Raw genomic sequence first — 19,770 nt, 5'->3', positions numbered from 1 at the left:
GTATTGTGCTACTAAATTAGAAGAGCTTGGGCTGCATTGCTGTGTTCAGGTAGAATAAACGCTGAGCACACTGCGTTGTACGAGGGGTGATTGATAAGTACCCGTGTTAGGCAAGAAAAAAAAAAAAATTATTGGGCAAAATTATTTACTTTTCAACATAGTCCCCTTTTAGCTTGATACACTTGGCCCAACAATAGTCCAACTTTCAAGCCCTCCAAAAAGTAGGATTTGTGGAACTCTGCGAAATAGGCTTCAGTTTCGGCGATGATCTCCTCGTTTGATGCGAATCTCTTTCCACAGAGCCTTTTTTTGACGTTTGGAAACAGAAAAGTCGCAGGGGGTCAAATCTGGACAATACGGCGAATGCGGCAGCAATTCGTAGCCCAATTTCGCTGTGTTAGCATGGGACGTGTGTGCCGGCGCATTGTCGTGGTGGAACAGCACTTTGTTTGTCCCAATGGGGCCGTCTTCTCTTCAATGAGTCGTTGAATCTGCCCAATAATTGAGCAGAATACTGCCCTGTGATCGTTCTTCCCTTTTCCAAATAGTCGATGAAGATTATGCCTTTCGAATCCCATAAACCGGTGGCCATGACCGTTCCGGCCGATGGAACCGTCTTCGTCTTCTTTGGTGCACGTTCGCCGGGTGACGGCGCAGAAACTCCTTCGGATTGCGCTTAAACAGGTCCAAACACTGCTTCGAAGTGGTCATTCGATTCCACTTGTTGTCCACAGTGAGCAAACGTGGCACCTATCTTGCCGATAGCTTTGTCATGCCCAAATGTTCATGTAGGATATTCTGCACACGTTCAAATGAGATGCCTACGATCTCAACACTCTCTCTGAACTTCACTCGCCGGTCTGCCAATACGTTATCATGGATTTTGTTGACCATTTCATCCGTAGTCACCTCAACTGGGCGACCTGGACGCTCTTCATCGAGGACGAATGTACAACCATTCATAATTCATTGAACCAATATCTGATGGTTGTCAAAGGTGAAGGGCCCCATAAAAGGTCTTCCAACTGTTCTTTGATTTCCTCACACGTCTTCCCATTCAAAAACAAGACTCTAATCACCGATCGGAACTGCACTCTCTCCATAGTTAGAAAAAAACTCAAACAGATGACACTAAACAATGATATACAGGTTTGAAGTCAGTGACGCCATCTGTCTTCAATCACCCCTCGTAAATATGGATCCTCAACTAAACTTAGTATCAACACCCTGCAGTGTAATAAGAAGTGTGCTCCAGGAGGTGCGAGAGGCAGAGGCACCACGGTAGTAAGAAGGTATTGATGAACATTTCCCCGTAGGCCGTACAGGTTTTATGACCTATGTGGGAGGATTACTCTGCTGCCAGCAAAAATGTTTTTATAAGCAGACACTGTAAAGTCAGTGACAGACAGGAAGAACGCACGGCTACTACCGAGCAGGTCACTTACCATGGTCAACTTCAGATTTTGGACTTAAGCTTTTCTTCGCCACTTCAGCGAGAGCCCCGATGCCCAGACCAACAGCCAAACCTGTACAACAGAATAAAACCATTAATAAAAGATAATGTAATGCAAAGCTGGAGGCTGGATACCGCACAGGGCGGGAAGGGAAGGCCCAAGGGGTCAGACAGAGGCGACCTGGTTTATGAGTAAAACATAAAAATAGTTGTATACATTAGAGGACAGGGACCTGCATTGCCTCCTCTTTCCCTGCATGTCAGGACAACTTTGTTTATGCAATAAAATTAAAACAGTAATAAATGTGTCAAAGGATTTAATGTCTATGGGCAGCAATCATAGGGGTCAATTCAATTTGCCGACAGTTGAATAGAGCCGGGAATTAGCTCCAGTCGCTATTCAATTCTGCTCATGTTAAGTCGGCGAATGCCCGTTCTCCCGAACTTAACAAGTCGATTTGTCGGGTGAACAGGCATTCTCCAACTTAACTGCCCATCAAGATGCTGATTCCCGACAGAATCGGCCTCGCACCGGCCGCGCGCCAGCACTTTTGTCGGATTTCTGCTTGCATCCCCCGGGGGTGAGAGAAGAATACCCGACAATTAAGTGTCACATAGCGCTGTATTGAATAGCGCCGGGAACTAATTCCCGGCGCTATTCAACGGCCGGCAAATTGAATGGACCCCATAGACTCTAATCAAGAGCAGTGTTAGATTGCTAGGCTATATGAACAGCTCTGTGGTATTACACCATACATGGGGCTCCAGGCAACCTTTGAGTATGCATACTGGTATTCCCACACAGAGAGGACAAGTGCCAACATTAAAGGCCTGAGGGAGCATATACAGGTGTATTTGCTATTTGTTTGACTAGGATCAATAACAATAATAATAAATAATAATCTATTATTTTCAATGCAGATAAATGACAGTTAAAGCTTGGTACACACTAGGAGATATATACTGCAAGCGGGTCAGCGTGTGCGTACAGCCGATATGTCTGAACAACGTCATTCACAGACATATCGAGTTGGCCCTGAAGCACAGCTAATACCAGATATATCTGCCGATTCATCGGCAGATAAATTGGCGCATCTAGCAGTGTGTACGGGCGGTCCGCCGCCTGCAGAGACTGACGTCACAGCTGGGCAGGCAAATTCAAATGCTGAAGCCGATCGGTAAGTGTAATTCCTTACCTGAATCGGCTGCTCTGTAAGCACAATGGCGTATCTGCTATCAAAGTCGCTGCAGTACGTACCCATCTTAACACAGCAAGCCTCCCAATCCCATCATGAACTAGGAAGTTTTACTACATTAATAGGGGGCAGCTATTAATCCTGGACTGGATATACAAAGTACTTTTTGTGGAAATCGGTTTCCACCTCGCTTTGGTCTCATTAAACTTTGAGATCTTTAAGGAGACGCCAGACGTGTCTGCAGTAAGAATGGCCGGGCCGCACTTCCAACTGTAAGGTCGCTTTGCTAAAAACAGAACTATTTTAGCTATTTCATCTCCCCCACAATTAGACTGCACGGCTAAGCACCAACCCTCTACTGCAGCAAAGTGTTATAAGGCGATGATTTTCCACATAATCCAATGGGGGGGGGGGAAGATATTGAAATATGGGTCAAGAGCAATGCCCCTACTGTTAAATGGACTGATTGGATGACATTGTTGGCACGGACCTTTATACAGGAGACGGAGCAGAATAACGGTCTGCATTCAGTCTCCGTGTCCATCTAGCGAAACAGGCGGGTTACAGACTGTGCCCTCATATGCAGCCATGTGTGTCATGCTCCAGTATTAACCATTTATACAGCAATCAGAATTATTAGAGAACCCGCCCAAGTGAGAGGAGTCTGTCAACATAAGCCTGCAGCCCTGCCTGTAGCTTCTCACTGTAAATATTGCAGAACTTTAACAAACTGGAAAATAAAACACAATGAGCTAATGTCTGAACAAATGTGTCCTCACACATCTAGAGGCCACGCAGGTGGCGTATTGTACTTTTTCACTACATATTGAACCTCAGCTTAGTGTTCACTCTAGGCTGTTTTAGCAGGGCGCCGCGCCCTGCCCGTTTTTTAACAGGCAAAACCCGCCCTGCCCCTTTTGCGGCGCCCTGCTAGAACAGCTGCCCGCTCCCCGCCCTCACGCATTGGGAGAGGGCTGGGGGAAGCCCAGCACCGACGGAGGGGCTGAGGGAAGCCCAGCACCGACGGAGGTGCTGGGCACGCCCCCAACAGTGACGTCGCCGGCCATAGACGCTCTCTATAGTAGCGTCTGTGGGCCGCACCGCCCCCTAAAATGACGGAGGCGTGGCCACGCCCCCTAATTTGCGTGGTCGCGCCCCCATTTCGGCCGCACATGTGCCCCCGGAGTCCGGCGCCCTGCCCCTTTTCACCCCTAGAGTGAACACTATTAGCTGAATCGTAGCCGCCATGCAAAGCCGCTCACAGGGTACTGGGGACGCTATGCTGTGACTTTTGTCGCAAAGGAATTGGTACAAAGTCGCAGATTCAGCATAATGGAACGTGCTGGGAGAAATAGCCGTGGCTGTTCTAATTTGTTATTTGGAAGTCACACACAGCCTCCTGTGGTCAGTGTATGCTAGCAATGAGATTGGAGACACACACACACAGGGTCTCCAGCAGTCAGTATATGCTAGCAATGAGATTGGAGAGTCACACACAGGGTCTCCAGCAGTCAGTGTATGCTTGCAATGAGATTGGAGAGTCACACAGAGGGTCTCCAGCAGTCAGTGTATGCTTGCAATGAGATTGGAGAGTCACACACAGGGTCTCCAGCAGTAAGTGTATGCTTGCAATGAGATTGGAGAGTCACACACAGGGTCTCCAGCAGTCAGTGTATGCTTGCAAGAAGATTGGAGACACACACACACACACTATCTCCAGCAGTTAGTTTATTCTAGCAATGTGATTGGTGAGTCAGACACACACAGACACACACAGACACACACAGACAGAATCTCCAGCGGTTAGTTTATTCTAGCAATGAGATTGGCGTGTCTCACACACACACACACAGGGTCTCCAATGATCAGTGGGTGCTAGCAATGAGATTGGCGAGTCACACACACACAGAATCTCCAGCAGTCAGTGTATGCTAGCAAGGAGATTGGAGAGTCACACACACACACACACACACACAGAATCTCCAGCAGTCCGTGTATGCTAGCAATGAAATTGGAGTCACACACACACCATCTCCAGCGGTTAGTTTATTCTAGCAGTGTGATTGGCGAGGCATACACACACAATCTCCAGTGGATGCTAGCAATGAGATTGGAGAGTCTCACACACAATCTCCAGCAGTCAGTTTATGCTAGTACTGTAGCAGTTATGTCACTGCTTGCAGTGTTTTGACAGTGCGAATTAAACACAACTATTGAAAAAAAAGAATCTTGCAGCAGCTAAAGCGCAGACCTGGGCACACTTAGGGCACAGGTGTACATTTAATATCATTGACCTTTTAAAACCAGCGTCTAGATCTGTAAGAGTGATATACGGGTGTAAGAAGCAGATCATTTCAAACTTCTAATAACCCATCGCTACGTTTGACTGCACAGTAGACCTTCAAAGTGTAACAGTATTGTATTACCTCCGAAGTTAGCCAACCTTCCAATCCGCGTCACTGGCACTTTCCTTTCACGTGCCCGCTCGCTGAGCTGAAAAACAAACAGCGTTTCGTCAGATGAAAGAGTCCTGGCAAGGGATCAGCAAGGACTGGTAGAGTCCAACTGCAATGGGATGGGACCGCATGTAACAGACAAAATAAATATATTAGGAATTTTAGTACACAACAAAAACCGCTGCAAGTGGGGGACGAGGGGGAGCCTGGATACTGCCATCTAGTTCCACAGATAGGGTATGGCAAAAGCAGAAAGGACAGTATTCTGAAACCTGCAGAACAATGCCTGCTAATAAATTACTGAGTATATGGCGACAGGAGTTATGATAAATCACTAGAACTGCAAACATGAAAGGAGGAAAGAAAAGCCAAGAACCCAGAAATACATCATAGCTAACGATCTGTTACTTAGAAAGGAAAGACCCAGCGAGCGAGAGACGAGCCAGGTTCTGCACATAGCGAGGGATTCAGACCTGATCGCACCTGTGCTAAATTTAGCACAGCGACGATCATCCACACTGACATGCGGGGGGACGCCCAGCACAGGGCTATCCCGCCCCACCGCACAAGTACAAAAGCATCGCACAGCGGCAATGCTTTTGTACTTTAGGAGTAGCTCCCAGCCAGCGCAGCTCCTGCGTGGTGGCAGGAAGTTACTTGTCTTTGAGATGGTCGCAGCGGCTGCGTGTGACGTCACGCAGCTGCTGCGGCCCGCCTCCTACGCGGTCCGGCCACGTCTGTGTTGGCCGGACCGCGCCCACAAAACGGCAGCCAAGTGCCGCCCAGCAACTGCCTCTGCCTGTCAATCAGGAAGAGGCGATCGCTGGGCTACGACAGCCGGCGGCCGTCTGGCATGCGCTGACGCACTTCTGACCTGATCGCTGCGATGAACGTCAGCGTGCGATCAGGTCAGAGTGACCCCCATTGTTCCTAGGAGCTGGCAATAATGTAGCTGCCTATAAAGTGCTGGGGTTCCTACTCTAGCATCTAACACATGAAAAGGACAAGTACTAAAGCTCGCCACACAATATACGGGTTTTCTATTTACCAGACTTAGGCGTAAACACAGACCCCCTGCAATCGTTCTCACACACACACACACACACGTGGGAAGCTTGCAGGTGTAGCCAAGGCCAGAACGCATGCACTTAGACTTTTTGCACAGTATACACGTTGATCCAATATACAGGAACGTTTCAACAGTCAGACAATAGCGTTGACAGCGGATGCAGAGTGGTTGCAGTTATGCGATACCACAGAAGCCTAATTTACGGCCTTACGCTAATGCAGGCGATCCGTGCGTCTGCAAGCCGGACCGACCACTGCTTACACACCAGCCGCCATCATTCATACACGTAGGTACAAGAGATATATGAGAAACAGGCTTCCCTTCCCCATACTCACAATTCACATCACACACAGAATGACAGACGCAGCACCCCCAGAAGTCAGGAGAGTCATCTGCAATCATATTGTCGCAACCCAGGCCCCTCCCTGAAATACCAAATTTAATGGAAAAACAGATCCAGTCAAGTTCCGCCCTACTCCGAGTACTTTGTGCATGGGTAGAACCCATACTGCGCATCGGCAGTACGGGTCTGTGAAGTAGCATAGAGAATGACAGTCTGCTGCCGTTTGGGGGTGGCAACGGCCTTAGTTTTCCAAAACGGAAGCATATCAGCGCCAGACCAGGATTTCAGTCAAGAGACAGAGCGGCAGCTGGCTTGCACGATACCATGGGTCATCCCGCCGGCAAAAGGGGTCACACAGATGATCCAATGCTGCGCCCTATAATGTACGCAGGCGGTGAGACGCCTCCTTCTGCATTACCATATTACACTTCACATCCGAATCGGCCCTGTGTGCGGAGACTCGCATAAGCGCATGAATTTGCATCCGTGCAGAAATGAGCCGAAACCCCAATACGTTCACACTTACATTTCATTCTCCCTACACCTGACTGTAAATTAAAAACAGACATCCAACCTTACTCCCCTATAACGACTGTATGCGGTCTCATACTCCAGCCACGTCTACACTAGTAGTAGCTACTAATCGCTCAGTGCTAGGCTTACATGCAGCAGGCAACGCAGCGCTGCACCAGTCCCTCCTTCCCTGTAGTGTAAACAAGCCAGTAACACAATTACCACCAACCATTTCTACAATGGGAAGGGTTACAAGTAAACTGCTCCCAGAACGGAATATTGACATTTGACTGGAACAGGAGAACCGTTAAACCAAGGGGGATATTTATATTTCAGGGTTTATTATATAGAAAAAAAGGGAGAGAGGGGGTTATGCCTTCTGGTCACCGATGTGCCTGTACACACGTCCCTATGCCACAGAGGTGAGGAAAACGCGACTCAGCCTCTCCCTGTTACGTGAGGCTAATGACTGAGGTTTCTACCAGCCAGCTCCAGCTGTGGTTCTGGCTTGTTCATACACATCTGGGAAATTCCTCTGCAGATTTTGTGTATGGGGGTAAAGGAGAATATGACCTGGTTACTTTCCGTTTGGAGGCAGGCAACTCACACTGAGCTTTTGTTATAGAGGTGGGCACCTCCGTGCTATAGTCATTACCGCTGAGACGCGGTTTTATATATTACTAGGGCGCTCTTCACACCGCCGTGAGGGGCTACGCCCCCTCAACCCTTGAACGCTCCTGTGGCATGCAATAGTTGTATTATATGGAGTATTACCTCCAATCATAATTGTGTGAGTGGTTAAATATTGCACAGACAAAGGGCGTGCGATGGTTATGGGGTCGTAGCCCATTGCAATGGTGTGAACAGGGAACGCAGGACCTGATGAATCACCTAGTAGGTGCTGTGGTTGGGGGAGATGCGGATGAGGGAGGGGGGCCAGGGGTGCTGTGGGTGGGGGAGGGGTGGTTGCGGGGGTGGGGTAGAGGCTGGTGCGGTGGCAGTGGAGGGGCGGGTGCCATGGATGGGGCCCGGAGGAACTGCGGGTAATGCTTCTCCTCCTGGAAGCAGCTGAGCTGCTGTCCTCCCTTTGGCAGTGCCTCTCCCGGAGACTCACACAGCAGCCAGTCACTATTGTTAGCGCCGGTGTCCCAACGCGTCGCATTACAGGGAAGAAGATGCACTCAATAAACTACAGCTCCCAGCAGCCCTAAGGGGCGAAATGCTTCAGCGCTAAGGGCTGCTGGGAGCTGTAGTTTATTTAGTGCGTCTACTTCCCTATAATGCGGTGCGTTGGGACACTGGTGCTAACAATAGTGACTGGCTGGCAGAACTGAGTGACTGGCTGAATCAATGTAAAAGGTGAGAGTGCTGCGCAGTGTCAGTGTCAGCGTCCAGACATTACCCTCTGTGATATCACCCACTCTGTTACATTGGCCATCTCGGGGCTTCCAGGCCGGCCGGTCAGGTGCTGTGTTGCGGAGTCAGGGCCTCTGGGGATCTGGGCGCGGCTGTGGCGGGGAGGCACCTCTGTGACATCACGCGCAGAGGAGGCTCCGGGGCTCAGAGAGTATGCAGCGCAGGGAGGGCTATGAAAGCCTTCCGCTGCGCCGCTTTCATACACATCTATGCCGGTGGCCGCAGCAGCTTTTGTTCCACCTGCGCCGCGGCTAGGGAGTGGGGATTGTTGATGCCGGAGGGGGCAGGCGGACTGGCAGCAGAACATAGGGGTCACTCCAACCTGATCGTAGCTGTGCTAAATTTAGCACAGCTACGATCACTGACATACAGGGGGGGGTGGGACGCGCAGCACAGGGCTAGTCCTCCCCGCATGTCAGGCCGCCCCCTCTCCCAGCACAAGTACAAAAACATTGCACAGCGGCGCTGCTTTTGTACTTGAAGAGTAACTCCCAGCCAGTGCAGCTCCTGCGGCTGGCCGGGAGTTACTCGTCGCTGGCCGGGTCGCAGTCGCTGCGTTGACCGGACCGCGGCCACAAAACGGCGGGCAAATGCCGACCCCACAAGCCCAGCAACCGCCTCTGCCCGTCAATCAGGCAGAGGTGATCGCTAGGCAACGACAGGCGTCAGTGTCAGCCATGTGCCGACACTGCGGCGCCGGCGCATGTACAGTGCTGACCCGATTGCTGCACTGCGATGAACTGCAGCGAGCGATCAGGTCAGAATGACCCCCACAGGACGCTGCAGTAATAGGATGTTTCCCCCTATCTATAGCGCAGAGACTTGCTGCAGATGCAGTGACATACCCTCCAGCTGCACCTTTAGGGCAGGTACAGGACCTTTTTTTATGGTCTGTACCGAATTTTGGCTCTCCAAACTTCCATTAAAAGTATAGGAAAAGGGGTGAGGCCATGCCACTGTGGCCACACACCCTTTTCGAATGTGTAGCAATGTTTATGTGTACATTGTTGGAGGGTGTGTTGCTGCAGATGCAGGGGGACTATTTTGGGGTGTGGGGCTGGAGCAGCAGCTCCATCAGCCCCATTGTTAATCCTGCTCTGTGAAAACACAGCAGGCAAAGGGCAGAGCCTCCCATTGGACGTAACCTGTGTGGGAGGGCATTTCTCGCCCAATCAGCTGTGGACTGGGTGTGGTAGACCTGCTGCTAACCCAATGAGAGCTCCTAGCCACGCCCAGCGTTAGAGGCCCTGGCACAGAGTCACAGATCTGGGCTATTATATAGGAGATGATTTTCCTGAAATGGAACAAACCTCTAATTTTGTGCCATAAAAAGGTTTCAAACACAGAAATAAAAGCACAAAGTCTACACCATCTGCCTGTTTCTGTGACAAGAATACGTATCCATCAATCCGCTTGAGGGAGCAATATCCCGCATTTCAATACAGATTAAAAAGTATACAAACAAAAACATTCTCAAAAACAAACAAAAAAAAATTACCATTTGTTTATAAGGCTTGTGCTCCGGGGTGGCCTTGGCCTCTCTAGCTTTATCAATGTCCTCCGCCGTCAGCCCACTGACGGACGAGCCGTCCTGGTGAAAGGCCCTTTTCTGACCAGCGGCCGCAAAAGGTCCCATAGTGTCTCTGCCGCTGCCAAATAACGCCCCATTGTCTCTTTCAGGGTCTGGATGGAAGGAATAGGCTTCTTGGCCCCGGCTACTGGGAATACTGTGCGTCTCCTCTGCCTGGTCGATACCAGGAGTGTAGCTGAAGGAAGGGGAATACTCCATGCCAGCGATCTCAGAGGCCGGTCCTGAAAAGTCATCCATTTCCTCCCCGGCGAGGTTCTCCTGCTGCTTGCCGATTTCCTGGAAAAGGAACGTTACCAGGTTAATATTACTGGTCACTGAGCAGAGCGTGTATTTGGTTACGGGACTCTACCGCCTGCTTCCATTTGACGGGCTTTCTACGCTCCATCCGGAGACAATTGGGAGAGATCACAGACTGTTACCCAGCAATAACCTGAAGAAAGCGTCCTTTAAAGCTTCTTACCTGCACTCTTCCCATAGCGGCGCTGAACCGCTCCTCTGCGGCCACTTGCCAGCTCCGCGCTACATTCAGAGCATCTTTACCCAGAGCGGCTTTCCTCAGCTGCCCCGTCTGCACCTCCAACACCGCCTTACTGAGCTTAGCCAGGCCTCTGATCAGCATGGCGGCTTCCCCCGCCATGACGGCTGACCACAGCGCTCCTGAACCTGCGGGGAGAAAAGAGGAGGTCTGTAGCTTTGCTGGTATAGGAGTCTCAGACACTCTGACATTTCCCTATATATAAGAAGGTTATCTAAATTGAAGACCATTTGCTACACAGTCACAAAAAAAAAAAAAAAAAACAGCTGCTAATCGGTTATAATACAAGGAGATTACTGGGGATTATTTATTGCTGGGGGGGCACATTGAAAGGTTTTAAGACCCGAGATGGATTTATTTATTTTTTAAATGTCATGCATGAGCCGTAAACAAAAGCCAGGCCAGGTTCAGTCCGTCACCCAGGAAAAGAGGTACAAACACTGGTAACACGGTTTCAGGTCTATATGTACTGTGCACACACCTACGTAGTGGTAACTCAACATCTACAGATGAATGCTTCAGGCGTTAGAGCTCTGTATTATTATCAGAGTCCGCTCTGATGAGCTTTCCCCGATACAATCAACACAGAGACCCAGCACAGCCACTTCCAAGTACTCTATTAGTGACAGCAGCCACTGTGCACAGGCAGCACGATGGTCATTTTACACAAGCACCAACTAGTGACATAACTACTAATCTGAGACACTGCGGCTAACCGTATGCAGAGCTGCAGACTCCTAATTGGCAACAGACCAGAAGATTCTCTCTCATATCGTTTTAATTGGGTCAGCTGGAGAGAGAGAGAGAGAGAGAGAGAGAGAGAGAGACAGAGACACACTAAACACAAGCTGGTGCACTTGTACATTGAAGTAGGGAGCAGCGATGTATGGAACAGCTCGGGCTGTACACCATCCAGACCAAACAAGTGCATGCAGTGTTCCCCAAGAGGAGAACAAGTGGGGTAGTGACCCTGACCAGATGCCCCGGGTGTCAGGTCTCATACACCGGCCAACCAGACCTGAGCTACAAACTGCTGCATTATAATAACTCTGCCATGGCATATCCATGTCACTGTCCCAAGCAGAGGAACGGTAACACGGCAGTCACGTTCTTGGCTCCTACAAGCATGGCTTCAGGACAGGGCAGTCACAATACCCGATAATAGATAAAGCCCAACGTTAATCTGTCCTTTAATAAGGAAGACTACACTTTGTATAATAAGCTCAGTCAGCACAGCAATATCACTGCATTATGCATTAATGCTAGGTGCCAATTCTAGGTTATCAGCGGTTACGGCAACGTGATGCCGTATACAGTCAGTGCCGTGTCACAGCATGAAATTATTGTATTTAGTGGGGATATAACGTCAGGTATTGCATTGCTTATATAGTATCCACTAAAGCAGTGTTTCTCAGGGTATGGGTTGTTGGGTTGACACAATTAGGTCGACAACTATTGGTCGACATACATTAGGTCAACATGAGGGTTTTTTTTTTTACTTTTTTTTGTGTCGTTTTCTTCGGAAAGTGACCGGGAACCCCAATTAGTGCACAGTGTTCGCTCACCATACTTCGGGTTTGTATTCCCAATCGTAGTCCATGTGGATCATAAAATATGAAAAAGTCCCAAAAAATTGGCCAAAAAAAAAAAATGGTGCAAAAGTCATGTCGACCTTTTGAACTGTCAACTTAGTACATGTCGACCTAGTGACCCTGTCGACCAATAGTGGTCGACCTAAGTGGTGCTGACCTAATGACCGTATCCCGTTTCTCAAACCCCGATCCTCCAGTGGGAGCACAGCTGTGGTAATAGACTAAAGGTGATATCTTACACAATATCGCTCATTTTCACCCTTCTGAACGACATAGTTTGTAATATCTCCCAGGGTGTTACCCTCCAAACGATGCCCGCTGTAGACCCCCACTGTCACCTGTACATGCAGCTCTATTTGGACTTACGGTCAAAAACTGCATGTACAGGAAGGCGGTGGCGTGACGTCATTAAAAGATATCGTTAGAAATATCGTACAGTGTGTACGCACTATGGGGGGGGGGAATTCATATGTTATCACGGGTCCCCACCCGAGCCGGCAGCTATTCATGTTGCTGCCGACGGGCGCAAAATCTTCGTTTCAGGTCGCTACCCAGACATGTGCGAAGTAACCCATTTCGGTGCCCAAACTGGACTTTTCGCGTTGGGTTTTTCAACTTTACGTGGCTAAACCAGACAGAAATAGGCGCAATAACAGGAAGGGGGGGGGGGGCTATTGAATATCGCCTTGCGATCACCCGTCACTTTAGATGGTAGATCAGACGTGATTAAACAATTTAATTCCCCCCTAAATTTGCCGGCCGGGAGGCCTAGTTGTGCACCCACCATAACAGTACTAATTATTCCTGAGGAAACCTTGAAAACATGCTCTGTCAGAGATCCACAAGGGCCACGTTTGAGAAGACTGCACTAGAGAATTTCACTCAGGAGAGCATTTAACAAATAAAAATATACATTTCTTTTTATATATCCATTTTTGTTCGTTCAGGCCAGGAATTCCGCTGCACTGTCATCTTCTCAGCAGAGGGATTACCCCCGTGTAGAGTCCACATGCCATGTAGTATTAAAATAACGTGGAACACAGAGCACTTTTAAAAATAGAGACAGATGCATACACACACACACAAACGAATGAAGAACAGCGCTCAAAACAATTCAGCTACATAAACAGTGTCGTTTATTTGAAACAAATAAGCAATGTTTTGGTCCTTTATTAAAGTTATACCATTTGCAGAGCCACATATAGGTGCCCAATTCTAACAGTGTACATGTCACAGCTATATATAATTACAAGCCCAGCCCTGACATTACCACTATAGACGCCTGCAGATGTATTTCATACACCAACTCCATAGGAAACCCATTTGCGGAGCCGACGACCTCTGGGAGTTACTGTACAAAAGACTGCGAGATGCGTATCTGGAATGTACATTTCCAAACAAGCGGTAAACTTTCCATAGAATTTGGATAAATGAACGCGTTTCTCCGGGCTGTACATCAGGAAGATGGCGGGTCACTTAAGGTAACTACCACAAGAAGCTGAGACACATGCTAGTGGTTTGCACGCTTACATTTCACAGCACGGTTAGCGGGATGCTTTGGAATGTAGACCTGGGGATAACTCAGGAGAGAGTCTAGGCACCAGAACCCAAACACTCAGCATAATGTGCATATAGCATAGAAGGCAAGCTCCAGCCAGAGATTATCATCAATATTACTGCGTCTACAACCCTAATACCCCAAACTTACTGAGCAGTATTACAGCTGGCCACAGCCTGCTTCCAGAGAGATATTACTGATCATCAGCTGCACAGAGGCTACAAACAGCACCCTGCTTATTAATACATACTTCTCCATAGGTGATTAATGCAGAGGAAAATACGGTGACTCAGCCAGAACATAGAAACTTTACACTGGTTTCACAATTGTTTACTGCTAACTGTCCCCCATGTTATTTACAGGCAGCACACGTCCTACAATGACTGTATTGTTGTGTAACGGTTTTCTGTCCATATACTGGGGGCTGCTCCAAGCGTAAAAGAACCAACAATGGGCCTAATTGAGATCTGATCGTAGATGTGCTAAATTTAGCACATCTGGGATCATTTACTCTGACACGTGGGGGGGGGGATGACCAGCATGGGACTAGACCGCCCTCCAGGTCAGGCCCGTTGGCACACCCACACCGCGACCGCCTCTGCCTGTCAATCAGGCAGAGACGATCACAGCCCCGAGATGCTATTAGCATTTCACTGGGCTCCTGGGGTGTATGCGTACTCCGCAAAGTACTGCAGACTACGATCGCTGCCGCTGCAGTCTGAATTACCCCCAATATTACTTTAATTGTACTTGAATAAAATACTAGAGGGATGACAGTAGAAGATGCAACTATTTATGGAGAAGAGGATGCAAACAATGGCAGGAAGTGGAATAGCTGATGAGCTCTGCAAGCAGGCTGGCTAGCTAGTACAATCCTCCTAACTAGCTAGTCCTGTTACAAGGATGTTAATTGAACATCCTAACGATCTGAGCTGCTGAGGGCCTGACCTAATTGAAGCTAATGTACGATATCAGTGGAAGCAGGTAAAGACCTCATGGTGGAAGGGCCGGAATAAGGTTTATGGGGGCTTTTACCAATAAAATTGGCAAGAAGATATGTGGACAATGTACAATGTGTGACCTCTAACACGCTGTAGTGCCCCCAGTTCACATTAGGCCCCCCCCCCCACTCTGGTGATTTCGCTATGTGTGGGGGCCTCTGGGCAACTGGCCTTTGTTAATACAGTGAGTGGGGATGCAGTGAATATGCCGACTGTCAGGATCCCAGCAGCCAAAATACCTACACCTGAGGTCGGTATTCCAACGGAACACCGAAAGGGGCAGGAGAAGGACCCAGGAATCCCGACAGCCACCATCCCGACCATTACACCAGCCAGCCGGTTAGGTTTAGGTGCCACCTGGTGGGTTAGGGTCAGGCTGCGGGGGAGAGAGGGTTAGGCACCCCTAGGGGAGGTTAGTGTCAGGCTGCGGGTAGGGAGGGGTAGAGTTAGGCACCCCTAGGGGAGGTTAGGGTCAGGCTACGGCGGAGGGAGGGTTAGGCACCCCTAGGGGAGGTTAGGGTCAGACTGCGGGTAGGGAGGGTTAGAGTTAGGCACCCCTAGGGAAGGTTAGGGTCAGGCTGCGGGGGAGGAAGGGTTAGGCACCCCTAGGGGAGGCTAGGGTTAGGCTGCGGGTAGTGAGGGTCAGGCACCACTAGGGGTGGTTAGGGTCAGGCTACGGCGGAGGGAGGGAGAGGGTTAGGCACCCATAGGGGAGGTTAGGGTTAGGCTGCGGGTAGGGAGGGTTAGGGTTAGGCACCCCTAGGGGAGGTTAGGGTTAGGCTGCGGGGGAGGGAGGGTTAGGCACCCATAGGGGAGGTTAGGCTGCGGGTAGGGAGGGTTAGGCACCCCTAGGGGGGAGGGTGGTTAGGGTCAAGCTGCAGGGGGAGGGTGGTTAGGGTCAGGCTGCAGGGGGAGGGTGGTTAGGATCAGACACCTACAGGGAGTGGTTAGGTTCAGGCTACGCAACCAAAGGGTTAGATGAGAGGGGGTAATACCCTCTACTCATCCCTGTTAGGATTTTGAACATGGGGATTCCGGCGTAGCCATTATAACCGCCGGGATACTGAACACCGGTCAACCATACGGATTCCAGTGAGCATGTCAATCATAGAAAGACATAAAAGTGTCCGAGAAGATAAAAATAAGATTTTAAACCTACCGGTAAATCTTTTTCTCCTAGTCCGTAGAGGATGCTGGGGACTCCGTAAGGACCATGGGGTAGACGGACTCCGCAGGAGACATGGGCACTATAAAGAAACGTTAGAATGGGTGTGCACTGGCTCCTCCCTCTATACCCCTCCTGCAGACCTCAGTTAGAGAAACTGTGCCCAGAGGAGATGGACAGTACGAGGAAAGGATTTTGTTAATCTAAGGGCAAGATTCATACCAGCCCACACCAAGCATACCATATAACCTGGAATATACGCAACCAGTAAACAGTATGAACAAAACAGTATCAGCTAAAGACTGATCTCAACTGTAACATAACCCTTATGTAAGCAACAACTATATACAAGCCTTGCAGAATTTGTCCGCACTGGGACGGGCGCCCAGCATCCTCTACGGCAGGCATTCCCAACCATGGTCCTCAAGGCACACCAACAGTGCAGGTTTTAGTGATATCCAGGCTGCAGCACAGATGGTTAAATCAAAATAACTGAGCTACTAATTATGTCTCCTGTGCTGAAGCCTGGATATCACTAAAACCAGGACTGTTAGTGTGCCTTGAGGACCGTGGTTGGGAATGCCTGCTCTACGGACTAGGAGAAAAAGATTTACCGGTAGGTTTAAAATCTTATTTTCTCTTACGTCCTAGAGGATGCTGGGGACTCCGTAAGGACTATGGGGTTTATACCAAAGCTCCAGACCGGGCGGGAGAGTGTGGACGACTCTGCAGCACCGACTGAGCAAACGCAAGGTCCTCATCAGCCAAGGTAACAAACTTATAGAACTTTGCAAAAGTATTTGAACCCGACCAGGTAGCTGCTCGGCAAAGCTGTAAAGCCGAGACGCCTCGGGCAGCCGCCCAAGAAGAGCCCACCTTCCTAGCGGAATGGGCCTTTACCGAATTTGGTAACTGCAATCCTTCCGTACAATGAGCCTGCTGAATCGTGTTACAGATCCAGCGAGCAATAGTCTGCTTCGAAGCAGGAGCGCCAACTTTGTTGGCTGCATACAGGACAAACAGTGCTTCTGTTTTCCTAACCCGTCCTGGCTACAAAGATTTTTAAGGCCCTGACTACATCCAGTGACATGGAATCCTCCAAGTCATACATAGCCACAGGCACCACAATAGGTTGGTTCATATGAAATGAAGAAACCACCGTAGGCAAAAATTGAGGACGAGTCCTCAACTCTGCCCTGGAAAATCAAATAGGGGCTCTTGTGAGACAAGGCCGCCAATTCAGACACCCGCCTTGCAGATGCCAAGGACAACAACATGACCACCTTCCAAGTGAGAAATTTTAATTCAACCGTTTGAAGAGGTTCAAACCAGTGAGACTTCAGGAACCGTAACACCACGTTAAGATCCCATGGTGCCACTGGGGGCACAAAAGGAGACTGGATGTGCAGCACTCCCTTTACAAAAGTCTGGACTTCCGGGAGAGAAGCCAATTCCTTCTGAAAGAAAATAGACAGGGTCGAAATCTGTACCTTAATGGAGCCTAATTTTAGGCCCGTATCCACTCCTGTCTGTAGAAAGTGGAGAAAACGGCCCAGATGGAAATCATCCGTAGGAGCCTTCATGACTTCACACCAAGATACATACTTTCTCCAGATACGGTGATAATGTTTCGCCGTCACCTCCTTCCTAGCCTTTATCAGAGTAGGGATGACTTCCTCCGGAATACCTTTCCCAGCTAGGATTCGGCGGTCAACCGCCATGCCGTCAAACGTAACCGCAGTAAGTCTTGGAACACGCAGGGCCCCTGTTGCAACAGGTCCTCCCTGAGAGGAAGAGGCCACGGATCCTCTGTGAGCATCTCCTGAAGATCTGAAGATCTGAATACCAGGCCCTTCAAAGCCAATCTGGAACAATGAGTATGGTTTTCACTCTTTGTCGTCTTATGAGTCTCAACATTTTTGAGATGAAAGGAAGAGGGGGGGAATACATAGACCGACTGAAACACCCATGGTGTCACCAGGGCGTCCACCGCTACTACCTGAGGGTCCCTTGACCTGGCACAATACCTCCGAAGCTTCTTGTTGAGGCGGGACGCCATCATGTCTATGTGAGGAATTCCCCAAAGACTTGTCATTTCTGTAAAAACTTCTTGATGAAGTCCCCACTCTCCTGGATGGAAATCGTGTCTGCTGAGGAAGTCTGCTTCCCAGTTGTCCACACCCGGAATGAAGACCGCTGACAGAGAGCTTACGTGATTTTCCGCCCAGCGAAGAATTCTGGTGGCTTCTGCCATTGCCACTCTGCTCCTTGTCCCGCCTTGGCGGTTTACATGAGCCACGGCTGTGTCGTTGTCTGATTGAATCAAAACCGGTAGGTCGCGAAGAACATTCTCCGCTTGTCTTAGGCCGTTGTATATGGCCCTCAACTCCAGTACATCCCATTCTTGAATGCCGAACCTGCGACCCTCTAGCAGGTGAGCACTTTGCAGCCACCACAGGAGAGACACCCTGGCCCTGGGGGACAGGCTTATCTTCTGATGTATTTGTAGATGGGACCCGGACCACTTGTCCAGGAGGTCCCACTGAAAAGTCCTTGCATGAAACCTGCCGAAGGGGATGGCCTCATAGGCTGCCACCATTTTCCCCCAGAACACGAGTGCATTGATGAACAGACACCCTTTTTGGTTTTAGCAGGTCTCTGACCATGTTCTGGAGGTCCCGGGCTTTTTCTATCGGGAGAAAAACACTCTTCTCAACCGTGTCTAGAATCATGCCTAGGAATGATAGTCAAGTCGTTGGAATCAATTGGGACTTTGGCAGATTGAGAATCCAACCGTGTTGTTGTAGCACTCTCAGGGAGAGCGACATGCTCCTCTGCAATTGATCTCTTGATCTCGCTTTTATCAGGAGATCGTCCAAGTACGGGATAATTGTGACTCCCTGCCTGCGCAGGACCACCATCATCTCCGCCATCACCTTGGTGAAAATCCTCTGGGCCGTGGAAAGCCCAAACGGCAACGTCTGAAACTGGTAATGACAATCCTGTACAGCGAATCTCAGGTACACCTGATGAGGGGGATATATGGGGACATGAAGATATGCATCCTTTATGTCGAGTGACACCATAAAATCCCCCCTTCCAGACTGGAGATCACAGCCCGGAGCGATTCCATCTTGAATTTGAACTTTTTCAAGTACAGGTTTAGGGATTTTAGATTTAAAATGGGTCTGACCGAACCATCCGGCTTCGGGACCACGAACAGGGTTGAATAGTACCCTTTTCCCTGTTGGACTAGGGGAACCCTGACAACCACTTGCTGTTGACACAGCTTTTGAATTGCAGCTAACACTACGTCCCTCTCTGGGAGAGAAGCTGGCAAGGCCGACTTGAAAAATTTGCGAGGGGGCACCTCTTCGAATTCCAGTTTGTAACCCTGGGATACAATTTCCATCGCCCAAGGATCCACGTCTGACAGAACCCAGACCTGGCTGAAGAGTCGAAGACGTGCCCCCACCGGCGCGGACTCCCTCAGTGGAGCCCCAGCGTCATGCGGTGGATTTAGTAGAAGACTGGGAGGACTTCTGCTCCTGGGAACTATCCGGAGCAGGTGCTCTCTTCCCTCTACCCTTACCTCTGGCGAGGAAAGATGAGCCCCGACCTCTTCTGGACTTATGCGACCGAAAGGACTGCATCTGATATTGTGGAGTTTTCTTTTGCTGTGGGGGAACAAAAGGCAAAAAGGTAGATTTACCCGCGGTAGCTGTGGAAACTAGGTCCGCGAGACCTTCCCCAAATAAAACTTCACCTTTGTATGGCAAAACCTCCATATGCTTCTTTGAGTCGGTATCACCCGTCCATTGGCGGGTTTCACAGGGCTCGCCTAGCAGAAATCACCATGGCGTTGGCTCTCGAGCCTAGCAG

At 49.5% G+C, this 19,770-nt stretch overlaps 1 protein-coding gene across 1 annotated transcript in view; it reads right to left on the bottom strand.

Moving 5' to 3' along the window:
- COQ8A (coenzyme Q8A) overlaps positions 1-19,770 on the bottom strand; it is a 63,147-nt gene that overhangs the window by 20,381 nt on the left and 22,996 nt on the right. Inside the window, exons 2-5 of the mRNA XM_063918948.1 lie at positions 10,498-10,700; positions 9,945-10,313; positions 5,076-5,142; positions 1,446-1,526 (exon numbers count right to left, since the gene is read on the bottom strand). Of these exons, the coding sequence (XP_063775018.1) occupies positions 1,446-1,526; positions 5,076-5,142; positions 9,945-10,313; positions 10,498-10,674 (694 nt within the window). The 5' untranslated portion in view covers positions 10,675-10,700. The remainder of the gene's footprint in view (positions 1-1,445; positions 1,527-5,075; positions 5,143-9,944; positions 10,314-10,497; positions 10,701-19,770) is intronic.

The sequence above is a fragment of the Pseudophryne corroboree genome, chromosome 4 (assembly GCF_028390025.1).
Source record: "Pseudophryne corroboree isolate aPseCor3 chromosome 4, aPseCor3.hap2, whole genome shotgun sequence".
In the NCBI taxonomy this organism is placed as follows: domain Eukaryota; kingdom Metazoa; phylum Chordata; class Amphibia; order Anura; family Myobatrachidae; genus Pseudophryne; species Pseudophryne corroboree.
This window is presented reverse-complemented; position numbering and strand designations above follow the sequence as displayed.